The sequence below is a fragment of the Lissotriton vulgaris genome, chromosome 4_1 (assembly GCF_964263255.1).
Source record: "Lissotriton vulgaris chromosome 4_1, aLisVul1.2, whole genome shotgun sequence".
Classification (NCBI taxonomy): Eukaryota; Metazoa; Chordata; class Amphibia; order Caudata; family Salamandridae; genus Lissotriton; species Lissotriton vulgaris.
In genome coordinates this window covers 2067566318-2067589487 of record NC_141691.1, presented here as the reverse complement: position 1 = coordinate 2067589487, position 23170 = coordinate 2067566318, and the positions used below count along the sequence as shown (strand labels likewise).

Below are 23170 nucleotides of genomic sequence, written 5' to 3'. Positions count from 1 at the left end.
GGGGGAGATGGGCTGAAGGAGCACACAAAGCCCTGTAAGTCCACTCGCCGGTGCAGCACAGAAATGAAGGATCAGTTTTGTTCCTCTCCCTCTGATCCGGCGTGGGAGCTATTATGTCTCTGTGTGGTGACTCTGCACAGTATGTCGCAGTCTGACAGCAGGATCTGCCCCTCGCCAGCACCTCAATGAAGCGCAGTATTAGGTCCCAGCACAACGTCTGTTCTTAAGCAGGCAGTGTCAAATGCCCCATCACTCGCCAGGACCTCAGCGCCAGGGGGGGGGGGGTGCATCTGCACGAGGCTATGTCGCAGTTCAAACTGGCAAACGGATTTCGGCCACCGTATCACCAAAGATCGTATGTCCAAAGCTTTCGGAAGTTGAGGTAACACAGGTGCGTTGGGGGCAGCGTCACCACAGTCCGTACCACCTATTGGCGCTTATCAGCTGTGTGCGTGGTGGCCCGGTCCCTAAGTCAGCCGCTCGTACCCGGCGGGAACGCTGGTCATGGGTCCCAGGAAACAGAGTCGTCTCAGGCTGTGGGGCTCGCGTGGGGGAAGGTGTCAGTAGTTCCGCTTGGATGCGCCAACAAGGGGCGGGCTCCGCGGCGCAAGTGTCTACCTCCGGCCGTCAGCCGCTCTGTGCACCACTCCGCATTAGCCCCCGACCTGGGCGTCGCCACTACTCCAGTCCCCGGTTTGTCCGCTGTGTGCAGGCCGCTCCTTCTCGGACGGTGATTCCAACCGCAGGCAGCCTTAGATTTTAACCGGAGTCCTTCCGATTACTGCCGCTTGGGTTTGGACGTCCGCCTTAGCCGTTGGAGCACTGCTGGTATTGGATAAATGAACGGATCGGTGTAAAGGGCTGGATCAACCTCGGAGCTCAAAGACTTAGTCAGCCGTCAGCCACGCCCCTCTGCCCTTTCAGTTTTGAGGTTCTTGGCTATGGCTAGCTATAAGGGTGATAAATAAGTAACATGGAAAAGCTATTAATAATATCCCCTAATTATATAAATTAGAACTTAGAGCATTCCATATCGAGTTACGGGGAATATAGGATCTTTTTATGGAAGCATAGATACACTATAGTAGAGCGAGTAAATTGTTAAGAATTACGTACTGAAGGGTGAGCGCTCTAGTTGTTTGTAAACCGAGGGCCCACAGCTGAATAGAATGGAGGGATTTCTCTCACTATATAAACATGGCGTGTAAGGGACTGCCGTCACACGGAATCGGGTCGAGGCACACGGCGGGTCGTCAGAATGACGAGGTAAGGAGTTTGTAGTGGGTAGATAAGTGTGCTCCCGCTGTGAGGTGGACTATGGAGGGAGGGAAGTGAGGACGCTGGTATACTTTTGCTGTGGCGTATATGGAACTAATATAAAATTGGTTGCTGCTAGATGGTAAGAGATGTTTGAGAACGCCATCTGCCATGCTACAAGGGTGGAAAGGGTTTATGATGGGTCGTCTGATAGCAACAACCCGTAATTAAGGGTCAGAATAGGAATTGTTTGTGCCACATGTAAAATAGAAGGGGCAACAAGGAATTAGTAGCATATACAAGTTGGGGCCAATATGATGTGGCTGCTCATATAATAATGCGCTTTAGGAATAACTATATTCAACTAATTTTAATATGCAGGGAGAGTGATATGTTGTGTATATGGACAATGTATCAGTACAATACACAAGTGTTACAAAGACAAAAATAAACGCTAATGATTTCATGCTGTATGGCAGTATACCAACCGAGTACTTGTATATTATATTTTTCAGAGAGTCACTAGAGCTCTAATCAGCATGTGACATAATAATTCCAGCTCCTTATATGAATGAAAAGAATGGTTAGTTTTGAATGTACAAGGAAAACCGCACAGTAGGTAAGAGAGGACATTGGGAGTTGAAAGTGCTAGGAGTGGTATTACACGCTTTTGATAGTTGAAAGGAAATTTTTTAATTTAATGTATTTGATTGTAGACAGGTAAGTCTACCCCTGCCCCCTTTCTACTGAAGCTAAATGATGATATATTACAGATCTCTGGGATTAGTGGCGGACCCCATACCTTTGCATACTTAGATAGATGTTCTACATCGTAGCTGGTGTAGCTCTCTTGCTTCAGAACCTTTGCTCAGTGTGTTTTTTCAGAGCCCCTGTCTCCAGTTATATGACAAGATATGTATGCTCACAAACAGCAGAGACTGACCAAAGAGAATAACAAGGGAATTGTTGCTTGACCTTGCCTAGTGTGTTCAGACTGAATCCCAGGAAAAAATAAAATACGAAAACATGTGCAAGTTCTGTGTGACAATAGAGTGTGGCACAAATGCAGGTTTAATATGTAGGAACGTGCAAAATGAAAGTGGCCCACAAATTGCACAGTTGTTAACATAGGTGAAACAACAATGGGCTATGCAAGATCACAGTCGCTTCCCCATTCAAGCTCAACTTCTGGGCTTACAACCCCACCGGCCACCCGGCCAGAAGATCACACCTCTTCCCCCAGCAGGTCATTTCTCCTCTTCCTGAGAGTTGTTCTCACCTCTTCCCAGAGGGCAGCTGGCCATCTCTAGGACAGCAGTTGTGTGCAACCAAAGACGGTTATTGGAAAGTTTTGAGCAACAAAGTGACCACTTTCAAAAAATTGCCATTTACAAAATAGTTACATAAAACTCAAGTTGCGAATCAGGTTAGATTTAATGCAATGATTCTTTTGAAACCTTTTAATGTTTCAACATTAAAAGTCTTGTTTGGAAGTTAGCAAAACTGAATTGTCAGTGTGTAACTCCACACTAACCAATGGGGCTTCGCTACTAGTCTTACTACAGTCAAAAGGACAATGCAGGGTTTTTGCTGTCAGAAAATGTAAAACAAAGCTGATATCCTTCTCTTTAATATAATGCACCCTGCCTTTGAGGCTCGTTAGACTTACATTAGGTGTGACTTACAATATTAACAAGCAACTGTGAATTGCAAAACATGAAGCCAACTGTAAGTAATGGGTAGAATGCATTCTGAAGGAGGCTTTTAGAATTAACACAAGAAGTCCTTCGTAAAGCAGCCAGTACAGGCTCCACCTACAAAGAAGTATAGTGATTAGAAAAGCATGGTCCCAAAGCTATGAACAAGGTATGTGGTACTAGGCAAATAAAGCAAGTCAAGACAGCAGACCACACCTTTGAAACCACAGTAAGACGTGGTTATGTACCCACTGGTAGGCTGTTCTACCCATTCTTAGGAAATGGTTTTAGCATGCTATTGTAACTCAGGACGTTTGTAAGTTAATCTTAAATATTTAGGTACATTAAAAACTGAAGATGGGGAGAAGGCTGATGAGCAAAAGCAGATAAAGTAACTTGCCCAGGATCACTCAATGTTTGAGTGGGAACCTGGGATTACAACTCTGGTTTCCATGTTTCACCGTAAAGCACTGAAGCGCAACTCCTCCCACACAGGGAATGGTTTCGTCTCCTCTTTCTTTATTGTTAAGCCTTGGACGGTTCTTGTCAAGGAAGACAAAATAAAAAACATTAACTGAAAGTGCTCGAAGTTATACTTGGCGAATGGTCGGAGAGCGGCGGGGAGAGGAGGTGGATGGTGGACAAAAATACTACATTTCTCAGGCACAAATTCAGCGACTGCAGCGCATATCTAACAATGAACCTGCTTTTTTCAGAGAAGTGACTTTTTAAGGGGAAAGCATAAAAGTGGGGTTAACATTAAAAAACGAACACATAGACAGAAATCAAATGATGAATGTTGTAGAAAAGTGTAGATGATGGCAATGTATGTACAACTTTTTGAATATGATGAAGCACATCTTTGTAAATTAAAACATTTACGGGGTTGGGGGCGGGCATTGCTGGACAGCCATCACACTGTGAGAAACATGTGTGGAGTATGAGGGATGCACATATTAATGTCTAGTACATGCAGCACTGAGATCAACATACAAGTGTGGCACTCTTAAAAGGTTATTTATGGCAAGTGAAAGAGACGGAGAAGGGTTTTATCGAGGGTCTTGTTTCACTGTTAGCAGTGTGTAAAGATCACAAGTATAGAGAGCCCAAAGGAGAGGGATTTATTTGTCTGCCTTGTAAACAATAAAAAGTGCACATCTTTTAATCAGACACAGCACAGTTCAATTGCAACAATACATTTTTTAAGGGGGTCTGTCAAGGAGTAAAACTGAGTTAAGAAATGAGATAACTATAGATAACAAGGTTAACAAGCATTTGCAATGCAATAGGTCTCGCATTTGCGAGAGTTTGAGTTTTTGGCATTGTAAATAACAATGCCTTTTATTTATGTGTAATGAAAACCTGCAAGTATTGTGTAAACACACACTTTGTGTTTGTAGGCATTTCCTACGACAAGCAAGGCTGGCAGTAACTGTGCCTCTTTGTACTTGTAGTCCATGCTTACCAGAAGTAACGCTGGCAGCAAATGAGACGCAGTTACTGCCAGCCTTGCTTCTCGAAAAGAATTTGTGTTTAAGCACCACATTACAGGTTTTCAAAACACATAAATAAACAACATTGTCATTTACAATGCCAATAGCTCAAACTCTCAAAAATACGAGACCTATTGCATTGCAAATGCTTGTTTAATTTTGGGTGGAAATAAATGGGTGAGGTTGCACCAGCAGATTCTCCCCATTTGCTGAATGTCTAATTAATCTACTTTGAGATTTATTCGCTATGTATTCTACCACCTTTATGCATCCTAAACCCAAAGTGTTCCACAAATACTGTAAGTTGATAAGTACATCATGCAAAAAAGCCACATAAAATAAATATGTGGGTAATTTGAATATAAAGGAGGTGGAGGCAGCACGTAAAAGCCTCACAGCGAACATTGTGGCTACAAAAACAGTAAAAGAATGCAAAATGATCCAAGAACAGAAACAAAGAACAGCAAAGAGAGCCCTTGTTCGGTCCATTACTAAAAACACAGGCAGATGCTAGGCAGACCAATAATGCGGTCATCGTCCGCCTTATTACTCTGCGTTTCACAAGCAGACAAAACTGCATTGAAATTAAAACACGACCGTTTACTGGCAGTCACAAAATATATGCTGAACTCCCACTGACAGATGTAAATCTGCAAATACTACAAACACTCTAATTCTATAACTCACAAATAGGGTTCACACACAGACAACCGATAATGGCAAGCATCGTCCAGACACACCTTATCGTATGATAGATCAGACTGAAACACACAGGCTTGAGTCGACTGCGCACTGGGTCAAAGTCTGGCTAAGCCAAAATACACATTATGCAAGTGTCACCAACCTCTCCTGTCTGGGTGGAGGCAGAGGCAGTCTATATAAGGAAATAATGTGATTACATGTGCTTGCCATTAACCCTTAGCTTATGGCTCTGTGCAGGAAACTACACTGGGGAAACAACATCAGGTAGATTCATAGTCATGATGTAGTGTCAGGAAATGCTTAGCACTACTTTCGCACTATGGGACCTCTACCGCAGAGTGTACATGGGGCTCAGTGTAATCAACAAAAGATGGAGCTCTATGACAGTCGAGGACATAGTGGCGAGTACTGCCAATGGGAAGTAGTCATTACACAAGTATTGGGCCTGGCATTGTTCAGTAAAATCACTGGGGGTGGTTTGATAACTAAAAATCAGTAAGGCGAGTTGGGGTGTAAAAAATTTTGTGATAGGCACTGTCAAATAGTAGAATTCTCTTCCTTTGGATCTTAAAAATTCACAAAATCTTTTACAATTCAGGAAAGCTTTGAGAACATAGCGCCAAGACACTGTCGGGTAATCTAGCACTCTACAAAACCTAGTAACAAAACCTACTGTATTGACTGCTAGAGCAGTGGGGGACGCGTGCAATCACCTTCTGATGGAGCTCTATGGTAGAGGGCACGGTGGCTTGAACTGTTCTGTAACATCACTGTGGTTGATGGAGCTCTTTGATGTTCAGTGCGGTTGCTGGCTGTATGCAAGCTATGAGCTCTACAGTATGGGATATGACAGCTGGTACTTCTTGGTACCATGTGAGTGATGGGTGCTTCTTGACGCAAAGTTAGTAGCGCTGGGTGGCCTTAGTGTGATGGAGTGCCATGACATAGCACAGCTGGTATGCTAGACTTTATATTTGATGGAAAATATAAGCAGGAGGCAGATGGTGTGGCAGAGTAGAAATATGGAATTGGACAACAAATATAGCTCCATCAAGCACACTATACTTAGTAGTGGCATACAGGCAGTACAAGGTCTCCAGCCTTACCACTACTTGTCCTAAGTCCTTTAGGATTAGGGGAGATGATGTAGCCTAATGGCTAGGGCACTCGATTTCAAATGTGGGGAACGGAGTCCGAGCCTTGGCAATGACGCTCAACATCCTGTGATTCGGGGCATATCACTTAATCTCCTGGTGCCTAGCAAAACCAGTTATAAGCTTATCGGCAACAGCTTATTAAAACAGCAACCCGGTTCTACTTTTGCATCCTGTTTAAAAGTGGCACATTGCGTGTCAGATGGGACGAACAAAAAGCAGAGTCAGTTCCACAGCCGGGACATGTTTTTGATTTGTCTACAATCACGGAATGTTCAAAACCCAGCCACACTCAAACCTGGTTCCCAGCTTCATATAATAAAAAATACTTGCGGAATGGGGCGGGGCCAATGTTACAAATATGAAAGGGAGGAATAAAACAAAATTAAAAGACGCAAATCGACCCGAACATATCAGCCCGCTTTACATAAGCACCAGTTGCATTACAGATGCATTTGTCAGCACCGGGACATATAATAAACAAGGCGCTCACGTACCGGGCGGAGTGCTTTTTTCCCCGATTGTTGTTCCACCTAAAAATCCTCAAATATAAATCAATGTGGCGCTGATTTTACACGAAGATTATCCTGGCAGCAGACGAACAGTTACAATACACGGGGAGGGGCAGTGGCATTAGACGGGGGTGCAGGGACGACTGAGCAGAGACCAGAAGATGGGGTGGAGGTGCGGGTGGTGCATGAGCTATATACTGGTCTAAGCATAGTTTAAGGGGACTGGTAAGTGCAGGGAGGGTACATAGATACACATTTGGAGCTGGGGACTAATCCCTGCAGTGTGCCCCTTATTCCTCAGCACCCCCGAGCGCGGCCCTTACCTACGGGGAGAGCAGCTGCCAGCAGCAGCGCCCCTAGAAGGGTGTGCGCTAGGGACATGCTCAGCACGGGTCTCAACGCTGTTCAGCTCCTATCCGCTACGCTTAGGACTTTGACTGCATTTGATGCGGGTAAATGACTAGGGTCCCAGGAACAACTTGAGAGAACAGTAGGACCCTCGGAACAGCAGGAACAAGAACAGCCCGTCGGGAGGAGAGGAGCACCCCATGGAGCCATCGGAGGGGCGAAGGAGAAAGCTGGAGGGAGGGCTTGCTCACTTCAGACAGCGAAAAAAAAGTGGCGGCTCGCATCCATGGAAAATAATGATCAATCCCGCGAGTGGTGTGCGCGCGCCACAGGAGACGTGCTTGCCGAAACCACGTGACGGCCTATTGGTGTCTATTACACGCACCAAGCGTGGCCAATTGCGTGCAGTCTTTTATGAAAAGACGCACGCAAAGGCCAATAGGGTATCACCAAATGAATCGCACACGCGCGAGCGTATGCGATTCCTAGGTCAGTGCTAAAACCCCGTTTTTCGATTACAAAATGCCTCGTGCTGAGCAGCACAGCTTCGCAGTGCAAGGCAGGTCGCGAGACCTAAAAACTGAAGAAAACATATGCCCGCAGCCGAAGAGGAAAAAGAAGGTGAGACATGCACCCGCCTTTAGCCATTTGCGTATTTTCATTAGTGAAAGACACACGCAAAAGCCAATCCTATGTGTGGGAGGAGTCAGACCCACACGGAGAAGTTTAGAGTGCTCTCAAGAAGCCTCCCATAGAGCGCTAGGCTCAACCTAAAAACAAGGTGACAAAGTCCTGGCTAGCAAGAGATAGTAGCTAGCTTGATAATAAAAGAATAATAATAGTCAGTAGTGATACTTGATTAATACACAAGGTTTCGGACTGTGGTTGGTGTAACAAAGGGACTCCGAAAATCTAACAATCAAATGGAAAGGATACCCCATTACTATCCCTTATCTTCAGTCTCTTCCATCTACCTCCCCAAACACCACCATTTCATCCACTGCGCCATGCTAACAATGCCACGGAATACAAGAAGTAGATTGATGATTTTTCTGAATATCGCTTTCACTCTAACCTTCATCCTTGCGATAAACAGCTGGGCACCTGAAAGCATCAAGAAGGGTTGCAAACTGTGCTGAAAAACACCCACACGTTGATGAATGTAAATACTAAATAGGAAGAGAGCGAAGCGTCCTGTAGTCTACCAGGCATGGAGCTTCTCTGCACCTGCAGTGGGGTAGAAGATAGCTAGACAAAGGCTAGTGTCATCCAAGTTCTCAGCAGATGGATCAGTGTTGAAGTCTGCCAGCAGTCCACAGTCTAGTTTGTCTTTATCAAATGTTCAAAGCAGCTTAGCCAGGGCTTTAGGTGGGATGAAAAAACTGGGGGGGGTCTCTCAAAGGGGCGTGGCCAATGAAATTAAGAGGTTGGCTTAAAAAGTGTCAGCTAATAATAATAATGATACTTGTATAGCGCAGCTACCCCAGATGGGGTGTCCCGGCGCTAGCACAGACAACAGTAGAGAAAGTGGTCAGTATATCTTCATCATTACGACTAAAGAGCCAAGTTTTCGTGGCCTTACCAAATTCCTGTTCAGACAGCAAAGCGCGCAATTGAGGAGGAAGGTAATTCCAGCATTTGGAGGTCCCCACCTCGAATGACATACCCCCACCCCCCCCCTCCCCAATTCCCCCCCCCCCCCATTCTGGTTTTCGCGAACCGGGGGATGGTGATGTATCATTTGTGGTTGGACCCAAGAGATCTATTCTGCTGGTAGGGACAACATCTCTTCCTCTGGTAGCTGAGCCCCCTTCCTTGAAGTGCCCAAAAGGCAAACGCGAGGACCTTAAATTCGATGCGCTTGGCCACAGGTAGCCAATGCAACTGTCTCAGATAAGGGGAGATACGTTTGTGAATAGGGAGCTTGTAGACCAGTCTGGCAGCTGAATTCTGCACTATCTGACGGTTTTGCGTGCTGACTCAGGCAAGAAATCAATACATTTCCTAATGATTTTCATCTTGCCAAAGAAGGCCGCAGATACCTGTTGAACCTGGGTGGCAAGGGACAGGTCTTTGTCCCACCTAACTCCTAGATTTTTAACTGAGTCCTTGGGAGTGGGGGGTCCAAAATCAGCTGGTCACCATAATGCTGAGGGGGGTGTTACAGCTTGATTAAAAAGCTAAAAATCTGTGCTTAGCATAGTGTGCCACCTACTTGCATTTTGCTGTTTCTGTCATTGCATCCAGAAATATGATTCAACAAGTAACATCATGCCTACAACAAATCAAGACTATTGGCTTTGTCAATGGTTGTTAGTTGCATAAGATAAATAAGCAGCAACTATGGCTTGCATATAATATTGAAAAAGCTTCCACTTAAAAGCCCTGGTGACACTACGACAATGTTGCTGCTCCTGAGTTTCAAAAAGAAAAGGGGAAATTCAAAGAGAAAATTACTCTCTTTAAAGGATTTCCCTTCCCCTACAACGCTCACCTGGCATGATGTCATGCCATAACTTCTCCACTAGTGAGAAGAGAGCACGCGCACATCAATGTGTCTGCTGTCACTGCAGTCTGGAAAACACTGATCGCCTGTGCCAGGACACAAAACAGACCCCAATAGAGACACGTTTCGAGGCCTCCTTTAAAAAACTGCCGGTGCTCAGCACCGGTGAGACCCGGCCCACTTAAAGCCCTGAGCTTACCCCTGATAGCAGGAGAGAAGAAGATGGTTCCACTGCATCGTCGGTAGCCAGGTTGTTGCTTACTAGCATGTTTTCTTTAACTGGCTCTGCAGTTGCTGTGTGACAGTATTTGAACAATTTTCAAAAAAACTGCGGTAGATTTATAATGGCCCAGTTTTCAGGCAGTTTTGGAATATCTGGGATCAATGTTGGACCACTAACACACACAGACTCACAAAGTCTTCTACACTCACATCACTATGCTTCTTAGTCCGAAATCTACACTACTGTGTGCTTCAGGAACTAATTCAATTGTGAGTCAAGAAAGAGTTAAACCTCTTGTACCACCAAATGTATGCATGTGTATGTGAAGATCTAGCAAAAGCCTGCCCATAAAGCAATTGAGAACGACGTGATGGCCAACACCCTTGCTTACAAATGGAGGGGGGTTGCTTTGCTGGCATCCATGTTGTGGCAAACAAAGTGATTACTTCTTCTGGGAGAGGCGTTCCTCAGCAAAGGGCCTACCAGGATACTCCTGGAACCTAGAAGGCAAACAAGACATAAAACTCTCCTGAAATGGGTACCTTACTAGGCACGAATGCATCACTGGATGAGGAGTACTGTGCACCATACTGGCGTCCAATTCTGGGCCAGCTACTCCACTCACTGCAGAGACCAAACCGCACGTGCACTGTCCGACTCCGTGGCCGGCCTTTCGGACTGGGCACCTTGGCCACCGCGACCAGAGGAGACGGGAGCTGCTTTATAAATATGTTTTCCTGGATAATCGAAACCGATCTGCCGATTCCTCAGATCATCGCTGCTAAAGTGCTCTGCTGGTTGCGCTTTGAAAACCATCCTAACTCATATTTCCCAGTTCATAGGGAATAGAATGAGGCGAACGGTCAGAGCTGCCGACTTTTGAACTGGGGAACCAGGCTCGAATCTCAGCGTCAGCTCAACATCCTGTGATTCTGTGAAAATCGCTTAATAATCTTCCTGTGTCTGCCAAATCAATTAATGTATCCTTGTGTAACTTAACTGGTGCTCGTATAAAACGATCTAATGCCTTAGGGTCGTGTTCGCGTTATACAAAATTGCAAGAATTAAAGTAGGTTTTACAAGTGACATCCCAGAAAAAAAGTGTCTCGGGGCTCCCCCTCATGAATTCTGTTTCAGCGCCACAGTCTGTGCTTAGCCCACAACCAAGTCTCAGCACATCAAGGAAGTCCCTCGTGGTCATGGAGTCAGCAGTCGGGGGAGAGGCTTGGCTCACTATTGCTCGCCCATGGACTTGCCTTCAATAGTTTCCAAAACTGCCTCCATGATTTCTTTAAGCGACCGACAGCTTCAGCTCTGGCGGGTGTTGGGATACATAAAGCTGCACGTGCTGAAGGCGCCACCTTGTGGAGGATAGCTGAACACTCTCAGCAGTCAGGGCTTAAGAAGTGTGCAGCCCGCTTTACCGGTCTTTAAAAATGCAGAAAACAAGCCCGGGAGTGGTGCCTGCGTGCCCGCGCAGTCTTCGCTTTTCAGGCACTGCACTTGTGCTTGTAGCACGCCGCTGCTCACTCCCGCAAGGTGGATGCCGCCACAAGCAAGCGTGCAGTGCTTGAAAGTGAATACCGGTGGCTAAAGGCCCTCCTAGAGGTGAAGGTTGAGTGCCAGGTCAGGTGGATGAAGGGTGAGTGCCAGGGAGATGAAGGTTGAGTGCCATGCAGGTGAGACGTAAGAGTCAGTAGGGTCAATTGTGAGTGCCAGGGAGGGGAAGTGTAGCTGCCAGGCGTGGGGGGTGAAGGGCTAGTGGCATGGAGGTGAAGGGTGAGTGGCAAGGGGGCGATTAGTGAATGCTAGGAGGGACATAGGTGATTTTCTGGGAGGTGAAGGAGATGTGCCAGGGAGGGGAAGTTTGAGTACCTGGAGGGTTGAGGGCGAGTGTTAGGGAGGGGACAGTTGAGTGTTACAGAGAGTTAATGCTGAGTGCCAGAGAGGGAGAAGGGTGAGTGCCAGGTGCGAGGAGTGACTGCCAGGCCTGTTGAGTGAAGGGTGAGTGCCAGGGATGTGAGGGGTGAGTGACATACTGCAAACAGTAGTGATTTGGGGTCTAGAAGGAGGTGCGGAGATCATCACCCGGTGTGTACCTGGCTGGGACGCTCCAGTGCCATGCCCAATTTGGCTGGATGCAAGAACCTCTGAAAAGCGGGTGCCAGGTTACTTGTAACCTTAGTACAGGAGTGTGGTGCACAGGAGAGAGTAACATCTTCAAACTAGAAACTAATAAAAATTCTGAAAACTCCAATTTATGGTCTTGCAACCTTATGTTGAAATTAATTAGCAAATGAATAGGCTTCCGTTGCGGACTTGCAAGTTGTTACAGCAACTTTTTGGGATAAACTTTGCATTGAAAAGAAGCCAAAGCTAACACAATTTTAATTATTAATTAGTAATGGAAAGATTCGCACTGAACTAGAGAAAAGTTAAAAAAGCATCCCAGTATTGAACTGAGGATACAGCATAATTAAATATGGGCAATATTTGTCTATTTTTCACATCTGATAGTGAAAAAAATGGTTGTTGTGTGTGTGTGTGTGTGGTTGTGAGTGTGTGTGGTTGTGTGTGTGGTTGTGTGTGTGTGTGGTTGTGTGTGTCTGGTTGTGTTTGTGTGTGTAATTAAGGGAGCCGTCCGGTTATGAGAGCAATATGCAGGGCTACACTTAGAGAAAATTGACAATATAGCAGGGTTACGTGTGCTTAATTGAAAACTAGTTTGTTCAAACATATGCTTAGAAAAAATACAAATTAATATTAAAATTAAGCCAGTGTACTAGCTTACTCAAGTCATGTACATATGCTGAATCGTCACAAGTATCCGGCATGGTAAGTTTGCGCTTAAGGGGGTGTTTCACTGACTTAGTCAGATGTGAGACTGGTTAAGTGCTGGGTCAGCTTGGCCATCAGCACCAGCTAGCTGCTTTGATTGCATGAGTCATCAGGTATAGAGAATGGTCTGCAAAAAATAACCGGTATTGTAGCAAAGTTGCGGTGTACTTGTCTGAGTAGGAACCATTACCAATGTATGGCTGGGCTCTGCAGGAGGCACAGTAATTAGAGCTGCCTTAAAAATTCCAGATGCGTCAGAAGCAGACCTGGAAACAGGAAGCATTTGACCTCCCCCATGTCTTCAAATGAATAGGCTGACGGAAGAAATGTTGCCACAAGACAACCTTCTACAAGCTAATTATTTATGCGCTCAGCTAATTAAAAGGCGAAGGTGATTTGAGGAGCTGAGAGGGAATAATATGCTGTTCATTCATAGGTCTTCCTTTGACTGAACAAACTCAGTCTCCCCTCCCCCCTCTCCAAACGGAACAATTAGAGGCAGAGGATGAGAAGGCCGACGTTTGTGATGCAGATTATGTCAATAAGTCAGCATACTATGTAAGTGGGTAATTTCACAGGTCCTTGCTTTGAAGTTTGGCTCTGCCCTTGTTCTGCAGGAGCCTGCTATTCGGGAGTGCTGAAGTGAAGATTAAGTGTTAGTGCAGCGCGCGCTTCCGAGCCACAGACCCTAAAGATCTTATCAAGGAAGCAGCATAATGGAGGGGCGAGCCTCAGCTTGGCACAAGCCACTTATTTTTACATAACAAGTTGAGACTATGGACATCTTTCTTCTTGGGTGTGTTTGGTTCCTGTGCTGGCAGTGCACAGCCTTCATGGAAGGGAAGCGGGAACATCAGGATTGCCTTTGTCAACAGATTGTGTCTTTCATTGAATCTAGGAAGGGTGGAAACCAGTTGCGTGTTACTTTTCAGGAGACAGAACTGTACAAATGACCCTGAATTCACAGATACGTTTCTATGGATATATAACTTTCTCTCCATTGTGCCAGCTCAAACATGAAGCTGCTTTCTCGATCCGGTTATGTCATGTGTGAGTCAGACAGATGAAGTGTTGAAAAGCTACATCTACGCACGACTATTCCCTTTGTGGGATACCTGCAATTCATGCATGGCATATGCATATTATGTGTAGTTTGTGAAATGTATGTTGTTGAGTGGTATTCGGAACTTCGCGTTTTTATCAGTTTTTGACCAATATTTTGCATCAGTGTGATATTGGGCATCTGATCAGCACTTCTTTTTACTGTCCTCTCGGTAGTATTGAAAATATCCGGGATGTGTGTACTTTAAGCGTCTTTTACTTTATAGGCAGTAGTTACATGACATCCCCCAAGTTCAGATAAATGTCATTTCTGGTGAGGGAGATGGATAGAAATATTGATTAAATTAAAAGACTTTGCAAAAACGTGTATGAAGCGCCAGACAGTTGACTCATCAATTCTTCACAATAAAAATGTGTGAGAACCAATCAAATCTAACAATTACCATGCAATAATATTACGCAGGTGTGTATGTGGGACAAGCGATTTTAACTCTGGGAACTACATGAAACTCATGGCTGGTTCTACGCAAAATTACACTTGCGTAATAGATACTAAGCGCAGCCCTACAGTGGAGCTGCGCCGTCTCCTCCCACTTCATGACAGTATCAATGGCTTCCAGTGGTGAGCAGCACCCTTCAGGATCTGGTTTCATGGCTCCATCATCCTCTCTGTCTTTATGTACCTGTAAAGGTGGCGCAACTGTTGTGCTCGTTGTTTATACATTCCAGAGTCGGGCTAGAGGTTTGTGCATTAAGGACTCAGTGTTTGGAAAAACATATTTATAGGATGGGAGTAAAACTGTGCCTTTTATTTCAAAGTGCTCATGGTCTGATATGTGTCTCTTCTTTAGTTATGTAAGGTTTCCTACAAGAAGACCCGGCAATCTCTAAGTTAGCGGTACGAACAGAGTCACCTCGAATGTTCTAGGGTTCATTGTGACAGTTTCCATAGGGAAGTAGTTTCAATAACCATGAAAAACAAGCAGTGTCAATCAAACCTAGCCTGGTATCAGAAATGCGGTCTTCATCCTCGTCGCTAGAGAAATCAGTTGCCCTCTGCTCTGGAGGGACATATTTCATGTACATTTGCAAAAAAGCATCTTTCTTTTGATCACATTCTGGCAAGGGCACATGGTGTGCAATTAACTGATCCTTTCTCTTTGGCGAAATGTGCAGGGTTTTCCATGTACACGGTCATAGCTGCAGTATAGTTAATTAAGAGGCCGGTGTCTGATTCTGGCACCGCTCCATGAAATCTCTACCCCTACAAAGGCCTGTTCTGTAATGTGCACCGCTGCACTGGAGCATGTATTCCTTCCGACGTCGGGGATGTAAAAGTCAAAGCTGGCTGGCCACATGTATCGAATAAGCGAGCAGGAAAAAAATGTGGTGGGAGTGGGGGGGCGAGCCGCTACGTCATTGCAATGATAAGAAGTATTTAAATGCGGGAGGGGGGAGAGGAGGGGTGAGGCGCGAGCCGCGACATCATGGCAATGAAGAAAAAGAAGTATTTAAATGCGGGAGGGGAGTGGGGGGGCGAGCCTCGACATCATGGCAATGAAGAAAAAGAAGTATTTAAATGCGGGAGGGGTAGGGGAGGGGTGGGGTGTGAGCCACAACGTCATGGCAATGAAGAAAAAGAAGTATTTAAATGCTGGAGTGGGGGAGTGGGGCAGGGAGGTGGGGGCGAGCAGCGACGTCATGGCAATGAAGAAAAAGAAGTATTTAAATGTGGGAGGGGGAGAAGAAGGGTTTGGGGGTAAGCCGCGACGTCATGGCAGTAAAGAAAAAGAAGTATTTAAATGCGGGAGGGAGGAAGGGGTGAGCCACAGCGTCATGGCAATAAAGAAAAAGAAGTATTTAAATGCGGGAGGGGAAGAGGGGGGTGGGGTGGGGGTGAGCCGCAACGCCATGGCAATGAAGAAAAAGAAGTATTTAAATGCTGGAGTGGGGGAGTGGGGCAGGGGTGTGGGGGCGAGCAGCGACGTCATGGCAATGAAGAAAAAGAAGTATTTAAATGTGGGAGGGGGAGAAGAAGGGTTTGGGGGGTGAGCCGCGACGTCATGGCAGTAAAGAAAAAGAAGTATTTAAATGCGGGAGGGAGGAAGGGGTGAGCCACAGCGTCATGGCAATAAAGAAAAAGAAGTATTTAAATGCGGGAGGGGAAGAGGGGGGTGGGGTGGGGTGAGCCGCAACGCCATGGCAATGACGAAAAATGAAGTATTTAAATGCAGGAGGGGGCAGAGGGGGTGGGGCCGAGCCGCGGCGTCATGGCTCTGAAGAAAAGCAGATGGTCCTGTTTATGACCTGCGGAGCGTGTGAAGTGGCTGCTGGCAAATGGAATCACAGCGGCCGGTCGCTTTGATGTTCCTGGCTTGTCTTGTCTTGCTTTGTGGGAGGGGTAGGGGGAGCGGATTCCTGTGCACACGCCTGGCTCACATGAACTGTACGCAATCTGCAGAGGGTAGACTTTTTAGGTCTGCTTACTATAAATCTAGCCTATCATCCCTTCGGGATGAAATAGACGAGACCAAAAAAATCATGGGGGCTGCATGACTGCTGTCATTTTCTACGCCTCGTCAGGGGTAGCAAGTGCTATATAAATGCAATTACTAGCCTCCTATTATCTCCTTACTCCTTAGTTAAGTGCTCCACCTAGTTATAGGCCCAAGCCACAGGCAAGGGTGCATAGGGAGTGTGATTAACAGTTCCTACAGCTGTGCGGGTAAGGCTATTAGCACCCCCTACACACACCCAAAATAGGGAGCGCTGCCAGAGTGTGAAAAGCCTCTCACCAGAGGGGACGTCATCCTTGCGCGCCGCTCTCTGCACACAGGGTGCGCACTGAAGAAGACAAACGGAGCTCTGTGGCCAGTGCTCACCATCTGGGAGCTAGCCGGCCACACAATGTTGACCCTGTGGGCCTGTGATATTAAATACTGCAAGCAAAGGGAGCATTCCGATTTGCGGACCAATTCCCAAAGTTGTGCTCTGAGGGCTAATCGCCTACCCGGATCATCTGAATATTAATATATTTCATGCCAAAATCTTATCAGGGTCGATGTTACTGCATGTTTAAAAAGGCACCAGCTGCTTTTTTACTGATAACCAGAAAACGAATGGGCAGTTAGGAAATGCAGAGTAAAACACCAGGATAGCAACACCCAAACGCACGAAACGGCGCTCATCTCGCAGCGCCGGTCAACAAAGCACAAAACACGCGAGCCTAGAAACCACTGCTTGTTTCACAGTGTGAGCCTTGCAAACTCTACTACATAGTGTAACCTACAAAATAAACTTGCGTCCGCTCGTGGGGTGACAGAACTGCTGTTTCACTGAGCATAAACCCTCTGACACTTTCAGAACCTTTTCAGGGGACATGTCTTACGTCTCCTAGAGAAGACATTCCAAGCAGCAACACTAAGACACAACCAGCAAGCTGCCTGAAAAATATTTCAGACCTGTTTATTGTACCAACACCAGAACCCAGAGTCGGCATTTGCCAGGATAGCTCCCTGGGCAGAAAGACATTTGGCGCTCTCGTTGCTGCTTGTGAATACAACGAGAATCAGGGAGCACTGTTTTTGTGATCAGGGGTCAGCCCCCGACGTCTACACTACACCAGAATTGTTACTTGCCTCAGAACACAAACACGTCTGAACCTCCAGCACCTATCTAACTCCTCATGCATGTGGTTTGTTGGAGGGAGTGGGCATTTAGTGTGTGGCAGTAGGGAGCGAGAGGGTGATGGGAGGATAAGAAAGTGTTAAAAAGAGCGATTGGAGCTCCTGAAGCCAGGCGCTAGGCACTCGGCTGTCTGCATGACCTTAAAGCAGACAGCTCCTTCCGCCCTCTCTGAAGTTTGTCGCCATTGGCCTGGACCCATCTCGCCCATGCTAAAAAGCTGACCCTTCTGAAGCAGGCAACACACATTCAACAACTAACTCAAAATGTACCTGTTACCAAGCAACACCCGATCTACTGACCTTTAGAACGCTCGAGGACACAATACAGACCGTGCAGGAGATCCTTCCCAAAAATACACAACCTAGCAGCCATCAGGAAACAACACAGGTCATGTTACTCAGCCTACAGCTTTCAGGAAAAAAAAACAGGCATGCACGCACTTATGTTGTTTGCGCATGTGCAGCCGTGTCTGAAGTCCTGCAATTCCCCTGGCGCACAATCAGGCATCCACTTCTGTCATTACAGCTGATAGCAGCAAAAAGACAGAGGACTGACATAAAAAACAAGTGTGCTGCGCCTCTCGCTGGTAGCAGGGGGGACGGAGAGAGGAGGGAGCCTCGCCTGCTTCCCTTACGGGAACGAGCGCTGACACCATATGTTTGCTATTTAATTACAAACATAAGTTGTCAGTGCTCGAGCCTGCAAGGGAATAGCCACACGTGCACTATTTGCCATTGAAGGTAATGGAATGTGTGCACTGTTGTGGCTTAAAAAGGGGATTGATGGCATTAGGTCACTTCTATGCAGCGCATGCGCGCTGCATAGGTGAGACCTAAAAAGGAGAGGTTTTGGCTTTGCCGCAGGTTGAAATGGTAGTCGGGTTGCTCTGCTGGCCTGCAATGGCAGTTTGGGAGAGATGATACACCTGGTCACACTCGCAGTAGCACAATAAGTGTTGCAGTCCATGAGGAACACTTAATGTACAGACTCCGGGTACATTGGGTGCTATACATTAAAGACCAATGTATTAGTAAGTCTATTCCAATTGTAGATAAGCCAATCAAACACACATTTTTAAGTGTCATAGTACATGCACCAAGGTCTGGAATGCAGGGTCCACAGGCACTACAGAGTCATTACACCGCACTAAATCCAGCAATAGCAGTGCAAAAAGTGTATGGGGGAAAGCCTTCAGAAAAGAGTCTCTCCTCACACTTATCTACATAATTAAGTATTGCTTTTGTCCTTTTTCTACATACAAACAGTATAGTGTTTCATCTACTCATGAAATAAGTCTTCAAAATCAAGGATAATAAATAGCATATTACATATTACGGATCTTCATACGCCATGATGTTTTCTCATGAGAATTAGTTATAAATATTTTCTCAAGTCAGATACATTGCGTTGAGGCTTTACATTGAATTTTGTCACAGTAAGAAATGTTTGAATCTTGTTTTGTTGTTCCAAATGGTGTGTTATTGCACATTTATATTCACAGTTGTGTGTCTACATGTGTGCATATCAATACATGATTTAAGTAGTATTTTATAAAAGCACAAACAGGCGTCATGGAGAGAGATTATTTGAAAGGGAGTGAATAGGGTATTCCTGTCTTTAAAAAAGTTATTGGTCTGACACCATGGCGATGATGATCTTTACCTTTATACTTTCAACAATTACGCACACAAATAAATTTACCAGTCACGTATGGCCGGCGCAGGGTAAGATGACAATGTTTATAATATGAAGACATCGTCAAATAATAGAATAAGTAAGGTGGATTCGCTTATGTATCCATTCTATCTTCCAAATGCTGATATATTTCAAGTCCTGTTGCTTCACTAGTATTCCACATTCTCGCTTTGAGATTTTTACAATGAACAGATTCTTTGATTATTTTACAATATCTGCATTCTTGTCAAGCTTTTCTCATGTTTGCCACAACCAATTGCCTTTAATGAGGCTACCTGAGAGAAGCTTATTCTAGATTTGTAATAATGAAAAGGTGTCTCACCAGTATGAATTCTCTGATGGGTCAACAGCGTACCCTTCTGAGTAAAGATTTTCCCGCACTCTGTACACCGATAGGGTTTCTCACCAGTATGGATTCTCTGATGATTCAACAGTGTGCCCTTCCAAGTAAAGCTTTGCCCGCAATCTGTACACTGATAGGGTTTCTCACCAGTATGGATTCTCTGATGCTTCAACAGTGTGTCCTTCAAAGTAAAGTTTTTTCCACATTCTGTACACTGATAGGTTTTCTCACCATTGTGGATTCTCCGATGCGTCAACAAATGGCTTTGCACAGCAAAGCTTTTTCCACATTCAATACATTGATAGGGTCTCTCACCAGTGTGGAACCTCTGATGCTTCAACAATGTGCTCTTCAGAGTAAAGCTTTTTGTGCATTCTGTACAGTGATAAGGTTTTTCACCAGTGTGGAATCTCTGATGCTTCAATAAATAGCTTTTCGCAGTAAAGCTTTTCATGCATTCTGTACAGTGATAGGGTTTGTCACCAGTATGGATTCTCTGATGGCTCAACAGCGAAACCTTATAAGTAAAACTTTTGATGCATTCTGTACATTTGTAGGGTTTCTCACCAGTATGGATTCTCTGATGGCTCAACAGCGTGCCCTTTTCAGTAAAGCTTTTTCCACATTCTGTACACTGATAGGGTTTCTCACCATTGTGGATTCTCCGATGCGTCAACAAATGGCTTTGCACAGCAAAGCTTTTTCCACATTCAATACATTGATAGGGTCTCTCACCAGTGTGGAACCTCTGATGCTTCAACAACGTGCTCTTCAGAGTAAAGCTTTTTGTGCATTCTGTACAGTGATAAGGTTTTTCACCAGTGTGGAATCTCTGATGCTTCAATAAATTGCTTTTCGCAGTAAAGCTTTTTGTGCATTCTGTACAGTGATAAGGTTTCTCACCAGTATGGATTCTCTGATGGCTCAACAGCGTACCTGTGTGAGAAAAGCTTTTCCCGCATTCTGTACACTGATAAGGTTTCTCACCAGTGTGGATTCTCTGATGCGTCAACAAATTGCTTTTCACAGTAAAGCTTTTACTGCACTCTGTACAATGATAGGGTTTTTCACCAGTATGAATTCTCTGATGATCCAACAGTGGACCATTTGCCGTAAAGCTTTTCCCGCATTCTGTACACTGATAGGGTTTCTCAGCAGTGTGAATTCTCTGATGCGTCAACAAATTGCTTTTCACAGTAAAGCTTTTACTGCACTCTGTACAATGATAGGGTTTTTCACCAGTATGAATTCTCTGATGATCCAACAGTGTACCATTTGCCGTAAAGCTTTTCCAGCATTCTGTGCAGTGGAAAGGTTTTTCTCCAGTATGGACTCTCCGGTGTTTCAACAAACTGTATTTCTCAATAAAGCTTTTCTGACATTCTGTACACTGATAGGGTTTCTCCCCGTTATGAAGTCTCTGATGTAGAAACAGTTTGCTCTTTGCAGTGAAGCATTTTTCACATTCTGTACACTCATAGGGTTTATCAGCGGAATGGGTTGCCTGATGCATCATCAGTGTGCCGTTTTTACTGAAGCATTTCCTACAAGCTGTATGGTGATAGGGATTCTAACCAGTATGTGTGCTCTGAGGAATGTACTGAATGCTATTCCAAATGAAGATTTTCTCACATTCAGTACACTGATAGGGTTCCTCAACAGTATACATTATCTTATGCTTTACCAGTGAACCCTTCTTAGTGAATGTTTTTGCATTTTCTGTACAGCTGCATAGTTCTACCAGTATGGAGATTATGACAAGAGCGATTTCTTAGTGAATTTTTTCCCACATTCATTACACTGAAAGAGTATCTCACCAGCATGGATTATCTGTTGCTTCACCAGTGTGCCATTCTCAGTGAAGCTTTTTCCACAATCTGTACAATTATAGCGTTCACCACTGCATGGAGTCTCTGGTCTCTCAACAGCTTCTTTGGTTCAGTGGAGATCTTCCCTCATTCCATACACTGGTATAACCTATCCTCAGAAGGAACTATTCTGTTGAAAACCGGTGTAGCAAAGAGCCCTCAGTGCAGGGTAAACCACACTCCATATATAGCTAGATTTTCTCCCTTGTAAGCATTCTCTGATTTTTCAACAGAAATGTTCTGGGTGTCACGCTTTTCTCACACTCCTTACACTGGTATGCTTTATCCTCGGGATATTCAGATTAACTGCATTAATCTGCTTATTAGAATTTAAATTGTGTGAGTGCTGAGTGAAGCTTAGCTCCTATTCTGCACTAGTATTTTTTTTCACTATAACATAACTTCGGAGGTACAAAGTCAGAGCAAAGGTTTTCAAACTCTGTATACTGAAACATGATCTCTGGTGTGGATCTTTTAAACGGTCCATAAAGATGAGCACTGCATGAGCTTTTCTAGCACAAGGCCTGGGTTTCTCCCCTGAACATATATCATTGGGTGTGTATCCAGGTCCAACCTCTTGCTGCGAGTTTTCTCAGACTCTACACACTGATCAGTTTGATCATCTGATGATGCTGCCAAAAGCTTTTCTAGTGCTGGGATGTTGCAGGTCTCTTCTTCAGGTTCTTTGATTCTGTGAATGAGAAACAACTCTCAGTAAGGGTGGGAATTAAGTCAGGAAGCCGTTTTCACCAAAGGGACTACAAAAGACAGAGAAACTGGATGAGGAAAGCGTGATGTTAAAGGGGAAAAGCTCAGGAGGAGGGAAGAGAAAAGCAACGGGGTCTGCACTAAAGATATTAAGGTTTATTTTACAGATAGAGCATACATGTAAAGTACAGTTTTCTGATTGCACCTGGTGAACTTTTCAATCCAGTTTGTGCCTCCACCAATCAGATCAGAACTGTTCAGTTTTGAAAGAATTGGTGACCCTTTACCATGAAACCTAACTGGTTGCTAGCCCAACTACAGTACCAGTACTCCGAAGATTGACCAGTAACTTCTAGGACTGGTAGTGTGTGTGAACGGTCCCCCTAATGACTCAGACTCCACTTACCAGATACCTGGCATCACCACTGGAACCACTTTGGGATCCTATTGACTTTGTGAAGTAAACTTCCATAATTAAAATAATATTTCTTCTCTGAACAAATTAGCAGCTTTTCAAATCTAAGGAGCTTTTTCATACCATTTGAGACCTAAATGTTCTAAGGCAAGTTTGTTATGTCCCATAAATCAGTGATGTGAGGACGTGCCATGCCATTTTAAAAATCCATATACATGTTTTTCAATAGAATCTTTCTCCTATTGTCTCTCATTGACTCTAAATAGGTAAAGAAGCATAAATCAACCAACAGAGAATAGAGACAGTGTAGAAATCAATGAAGTCTGGTGGACAGCTCTTGTAGTTGTAGTTTATTCTTCAAGTTACATCTTGGTAAATTCCAATGTAAGTCTTAATATAAGCCCCACCAGGAACAGCCTCCTGGCTGCTCAGCCCATCTTCTCCAACAGCTCCACCTTCAAGTACAAACATCCATAACACTACAAATGACATCATACAGCTAGAGCATCAGGCAGAGAACCAGGGCCAGGGAGATGCATTACATAAGCAGCAGATTACTACACATCTTCCCCTTTATAATATGTAACAAAATGAAATAGTATACACATATATAAATATAGGAAGATAAGATAAACATTCCAGAAGTAAACTTAAAAGGAAAC

The 23170-nt window shown here is 44.8% G+C and overlaps 1 protein-coding gene across 1 annotated transcript in view; it reads right to left on the bottom strand.

The window, feature by feature from the left end:
- The window catches only part of LOC147725016 (uncharacterized), a 183884-nt gene extending 162611 nt beyond the window's left edge, over positions 1–21273 (bottom strand). The window contains exon 1 of the mRNA XM_086966480.1: positions 19497–21273. Coding sequence (XP_086822606.1) covers positions 19497–21033 — 1537 coding nt within the window. The 5' untranslated portion in view covers positions 21034–21273. The remainder of the gene's footprint in view (positions 1–19496) is intronic.
- Between the last annotated feature and the right edge of the window lie 1897 nt (positions 21274–23170).